General features: G+C 33.5%; 1 protein-coding gene across 1 annotated transcript; it reads left to right on the top strand.

Annotated features, from left to right (window-relative positions):
* The first annotated feature begins 3,358 nt into the window (after window positions 1-3,358).
* On the top strand, window positions 3,359-5,946 carry LOC103489598 (polyol transporter 5-like). The gene is made up of 3 exons (XM_008448822.3): window positions 3,359-3,589; window positions 4,123-4,469; window positions 4,590-5,946. Exons 1-3 carry the CDS (start codon window positions 3,448-3,450, stop codon window positions 5,661-5,663), a joined length of 1,563 nt encoding a protein of 520 aa, XP_008447044.1. The 5' UTR covers window positions 3,359-3,447; the 3' UTR covers window positions 5,664-5,946.
* Window positions 5,947-6,000: the final 54 nt, after the last annotated feature.

Below are 6,000 nucleotides of genomic sequence, written 5' to 3'. Positions count from 1 at the left end.
GGATAATTTTTTGAAAACAATTAAATAAAACTTTGTTGAAGATAAAATAATTAGTTTAATATAAATTTAAAATAATAAAAGAAAAGATATATGAGAAATTTTATTAAATATATATTTTTGAAATCTCAGTAAAAATAATTATTATAGATTAGTTAAATATATAATAATGAAATTTTAGAAAATAAGTATATAAAACGATGAAAGATTAATTTAGGATAGAGATTGGTTCAATATTGTAGGACAAATAAGTGTGTGGTTGAGATCTTAATACAATCCCTGAATTTGTAAAATATATTATTATGTTTCGTAATTCACCATGAAAAAACGATGGATTTAGAAACCCACCATTTTACTCCCTTCAATAACTCTCCTCTATGCATTTCTCTCTCCCCCTACCTTCACCCTTCACATTTCTTCTTCCACCTTCTCTCTCCTTAATTTGTTTGGTTCCTCCCATTTTCTTTGCTTTGCATGATCTTTTTCCATGATAATACTTTTTTGGAGTTATTGAGATCTACTACTGTTTTTGAATTTTATTATTATTATTATTAGATCTATTTGGTATAAGTGTGTTGCACATGTTTAATAAGAAATGATAGTTCTTTTTTTCTTTTATTTCCTCACTGCATCGTAAGAATGAAATCAAGTTGAATGTTAAATGTAAAACTTCAAGCTTGGAGGAAAGGTTTTTGTATGCTATTTTATTGGGTTAGTTAAGTAAACTATTCTCATTTAAGGCACGCCAAACAACTTCTAAAACATAAATGTATAAATTATTGTTTTTCAAAAGAGAGATGTCTGTCATGTGAAGATTCCCTTATCAAATTTTGTTATTTGATTCCATTTTCCCATTATTTAGTACAATTCTTCTATTGAATAATATACATAGGTGGCAGTGGCAGTACTGGCACATTCACAAACCAAACGCCAAACAGTTCATACATTTCGTTGTTTTTATAATGTGTAGACTATTTCAAATTTTAAATTAATAAAATGAACTGACTATATAAGCTTTACTTAATATATTTATTAAACAAAACGTATTAAAACAAGCAGAAAGAACACAAATAAATAATGATATATATATATCACAGAGGTTGAGAAAATGATTTAGGTTTACAAAGATAAGAATGGGTGAAATTTCCAAAATAAATAATAAAAAAATTGGTAGGATGGATTTGTTTTTATTCAGAGAGTCACATGTGGGTTTCCATTTCCTCCATCAAATTAATCAATAATAATAATAAATAGTAATAGTAATAGTAATTTTGTGTGAGAAAGAATGGTGGGCCATATTAAACATCCCTTCCACTACCTCCCAAAACTTTGTCATAGTCTTCTTCTTTTCAAAAATAAATAATAGAGCTTCTCATATTCTTATTATTTTTTTATTCTATTTTGTTTTTCTGAAAAATGGCAAACAATCATTTGGTGGTTGCAATTATACAATTTCAAATTTAGATTGGCCAATGTATGAGTCACTTTTTTTTTCCCTATTCTGCCCCTGTTTATTTTTTAATAAAAATCCTATTTTGTTGTTTCATGCCACGTTGACTCTTTTAATATAGGTGTTCCATAAGGGATTAATAACCAAAATATTGTCCTTTTTTATGCAATTAATATCGATGATATATAAATCTTCAATATGGGACATATAATCAGTCGGACTTATTGTATTTGTTTGAGTTCAACCGATATTAGTGATATGCAATGATGAAAAGTTTACGGATATAATTATAATTATTACATTTTTACCATCTATCTTTTTTTTTTTTCGGAAGTTATTCAAATGATCTATCTTTTTTTCTAAAATATTCTTTTTTCTTTTTTCTTCTAAAGTTAAAAAAGACATATTTTCACATAATTGCAAACTAGTTAAAATGAGGTAATTAAAGATATCATCTTCATAAAAAAATTTAGATAAAAAATTTTACAATTTATAAAAAAGATGTATTGCCCTAAAGTCTTTTTTTTAGGATATTATTCTTGTAATTAATAATAGTGAGTAAATCCAATAAGCTGAAATTGCGTGGATAGAAAATCCCAAAGTTCTCTTGCAGATGCATCAAATTGAGTATGAATAGCTGGAATAGAAGTGGTACCCAACCAAGTGATTATTTGATAATTTGATGATTTTTGCTATTCCAGTCCTCAAGTCTTTCAATGCATTTGGTATCCTCTGCAGTAGTCTCTTAAACAGTGATATCAGAGGTGTCTGCATCATCATTCTCAATAGCGTGTCCTTACTAGTATTTTTCATGGAAGAAGTGAGTTTGACAAGTTTGGTGATATCTCCAATAACCATACTCCATAGCTTTTGACCGATCAAAAAACTCCTTATTTGTGTTACTATTATTATAAGAATAATATCTAGAATAATATACAAAAAGTACTCTAATTACGACAATAAGAGGCAAGTATAGATTTTGTTTTAAAATAAAACTCAATGATAAATTTCTTAAGGACGGTTGAAAATATAATACTAAAATTGGACATTAAGAACTAGAAGAAAAAAAATAATGATAATCTGACCTTACAAATTTGTTATTATTATATTTAGAATCATTTTCAAACAGAAAAAAAAAAAAAACTTATTATTTAAAAAGAAATTAAATGTTTGATTTTTTGATAATTAACAAAATTTGGATACTATTAAAGCTAATTTTAAATAATTGACTAGATGGTTGAATACGTGGTCTCAAGGAATTTAAAATATGACAAACTGCAATTTAACAACATTTTCCACTTCTACACTATTTATAAAGTTCACATAAAAATTTTATGAAAATTGCATAGGTAAATTATGAGTTTAGTCAAACTTTTAGAGTTGACTTTTTATTTAATCTTATCAAAAGAAAAACACAACACCTTTAATTTTCTTTTAATCTTTTAATTTTCGATCTAATAAAATATTGAACTTTTTATAAGGTTTTTGTAAGTATGATTTATTTGGGAGTATAATTTCTGATTGATGATCTACTTCTACAAAAATGATTTTTAACCTTTTGATTATGTCATATCCATTGGCACGCTTCTACTGCATTCATGTTTGAGCAACTGAGTTTTTCACCTAAATTGATAAGATAATAGTAACATTAAAAGTGAGCTTAGGATAGAGAGTTGGAATCGTGTTAAAGCTAAACATAACAATCCTCATCAATGATCAATGGAACTGAAATTTTTGACGTAATAAAAAGGTTAGAATTCATATTTTTACCGAAAATAGGTGATGAATGTCGATGTGATTGCTCGTCCATGTACCAATATAGGATTTCATTTTTTAGGAATAAAAAAAATAATGGCATATTGGTAATTTAAGGAAACAATGGCAAATAAATATGAACCAACCCCCAATTAAGTTAAACATATTTTGTAGGTCCTGATTCCTCAGCAGCTTTCTCTCTTTAAGTCATCTTGAGATTCATAACCTTGTCCGTACAACAAATTATGGCCGGCGGGAAAGATGAAGATTCTGCGACTTCCGGCCTCCGTTTTCCGTTGATTGAATCAGGGGAGAAGCCGAAAAGAAACAGATTTTCTTATGTATGTGCAACCATCGCTTCCATGTCTTCCGTCTTGCTCGGTTACGGTTAGAAATTTCATTTCCTTCCTTTCACTTCTTCTCCATCTCCATGATTTCTGACACTTTGTAGTGAGAACATGCCTTGCGGGCTGTTAGAACTAGAAGAACCAAAAGGAAGGGGAAGATCAAGAAGAGGGTTTGAAGAAGAAGTAGATTAGATGTTCTTTTTTTCTTTCTTTTTTTTTTTTCTCGATATAGGTGTCCTGTCCATGATAGGTGACTCCTTCATCATTTTCTTTCTCTTTTTAAATATTGGCCACTGTTGTTATTATTATTATTATCTTTTTCCAAGTGCCTTTTCTCTCTCTTTATTAGATTAGGGAGACTAATATTTATGGAATTGTTAAATGCTTTTCAAATTTTTCTTAGTGGAAGCTATATGATATTTAGTTATTTAATTCTCTATTTTTCTTTCTTTCTTTCTTATTATTTATAAAATTGAAACTTTGAACCACACACGACACGTTACTATACGCAATACGATGAAATTAAAATTCTATTTTCGTTTTACAACTTAACAACAATCTTGATTCAAACAGACATCGGTGTAATGAGTGGCGCCACACTCTACATTCAAGAAGATTTCAAGATTTCTGATGTCCAAGTGGAAATCCTGGTCGGTATCGTCAGTTTCTACGCTACTTTTGGGTCCGCCGCCGCCGGAAAAACCTCCGATATGTTCGGACGCCGCTACACCATGGCTATCTCCGCCGGATTCTTCTTCCTTGGAGCCATTCTCATGGGCTTTGCCCCTAACTACGGCCTCCTAATGGCTGGAAGATTCGTCGCCGGGATCGGTATTGGATACTCTTCCTTGATTGCCTCTGTTTATACCACCGAGGTTTCTCCCGCATCTGCTCGCGGTTTTCTTTCCTCTTTTCCGGAGGTCAGCTGTTCCATTTATCTTTCTATCGAAATTAGGCCTCAATACTCTTTTTTTTATATCTGGTTTTCATTAGTTCTTCCTCGCAGAATTGAACTAATTTTTGGGGGGTCTTTGTTACAGCTGTTTCTTAATGTCGGTATCTTACTCGGATACGTTGCGAATTACGCATTCTCCGGCTTTCCCCTTCAATTAGGATGGCGATTTATGCTCGGAATCGGATTTGTCCCATCGGTGTTCTTAGCCGCCCTTGTGATTCTTGTAATGCCGGAATCCCCACGGTGGCTTGTAATGCAAGGCCGTCTCGGCGAAGCCAAGCAAGTACTCATCAGAACCTCAGATTCAATCGAAGAATCTCTTCAACGCCTCGACGACATCAAAACCTCCGTCGGAATTTCAGCGAGTTGCGAAGACGACGTCGTTGAAATCCCAAAACAGATCAGCAATGGGCGCGGCGTGTGGAAAGAGTTCCTTCACCCAACGCCGGCCATCCGCCACATCTTGATAACCGCCATCGGCGTGCATGTGTTTCAGGAAGCCACGGGCGCGAACGCCGCAGTTTTATACAGCCCAAGAATCTTCGAGAAGGCCGGAATCTCATCCTCTGACCAGAAGCTTCTAGCTACGGTGGCCGTAGGGGTGGTAAAAACGGCCTTCATCTTGGTGGCGACAGTGCTGTTCGATCGTGTGGGACGGCGGCCGTTGATTCTGATGAGCCTGGGTGGAATGGCTGTATCTTTGATTACATTGGGGGTTGGGTTGACGATTATAGAGGGGTCGGAGGAGGAAAGGACGTGGTTGGTGGGGTTATGTGTTGCGATGGTGTTAACGGACGTGGCATTTTTCTCGATGGGTATCGGGCCAATGTGCTACGTGAGCTCGGAGTTATTTCCATTGAGGCTGCGGGCTCAAGGGATGAGCTTGGGGATGGTGGTGAATAACGTGATGAGTGGAATTGTGTCAATGACGTTCTTGTCCTTGTACAGTGCGATTACAATAGGGGGAGCCTTTTTCCTCTACGCCGGCATTGCGATTGTGGGTTGGGTCTTCTTTTATGTCCTCTTTCCGGAGACACGTGGCCATAATTTGGAGCATGTTGAGAAGCTTTTTGGTAATTTGCTTTGGAAATTCTCTCCTAATAATAAGAAATATGATCCTACTTCCGATGACCTGGAAACTACTTCTCCAGATGCTTAGGCTTTTAACAACCTTCCTTTTAAGCTTTGTTTTTAAATATATCCAAAACCCCCCATTCCAACAGCTGACCTCCGTTTTAAAGGTAAGGTTGGGTTGGATTGTATTTCTCCACATGTTTTTTCATTTTTGGATTAAGTTGGATTCCTATTACTGGTTCACCCAACTCAATTCAAATTCCTAAATTTTTAATATTGTTGAACTGCATACATGTTGTTACTTGTAAATGTTACATTCGCGTTTATTTGATGTTTGTAATAAATATATTAGATTTTAATATTTAAAATTAAGATTACCGTTAAGTTAGGCTTATTTTTTAGAATCTAATTCAAGAGTAACA

The sequence above is a fragment of the Cucumis melo genome, chromosome 1 (assembly GCF_025177605.1).
Source record: "Cucumis melo cultivar AY chromosome 1, USDA_Cmelo_AY_1.0, whole genome shotgun sequence".
NCBI classification, from domain to species: Eukaryota; Viridiplantae; Streptophyta; class Magnoliopsida; order Cucurbitales; family Cucurbitaceae; genus Cucumis; species Cucumis melo.
The sequence above is the reverse complement of the archived record's forward strand: the minus strand, read 5'-3'. Positions and strand labels throughout refer to the sequence as shown.

Bases quoted from the DNA above. Each gene is read 5' to 3' on its own strand.
- LOC103489598 (XM_008448822.3), top strand. From the start codon at position 3,448: ATGGCCGGCGGGAAAGATGAAGATTCTGCGACTTCCGGCCTCCGTTTT. The intron at 3,590-4,122 runs GTTAGAAATTTC...TGATTCAAACAG, and splicing joins TTCCGTCTTGCTCGGTTACG to ACATCGGTGTAATGAGTGGC. The intron at 4,470-4,589 runs GTCAGCTGTTCC...TCTTTGTTACAG, and splicing joins TTCTTTCCTCTTTTCCGGAG to CTGTTTCTTAATGTCGGTAT.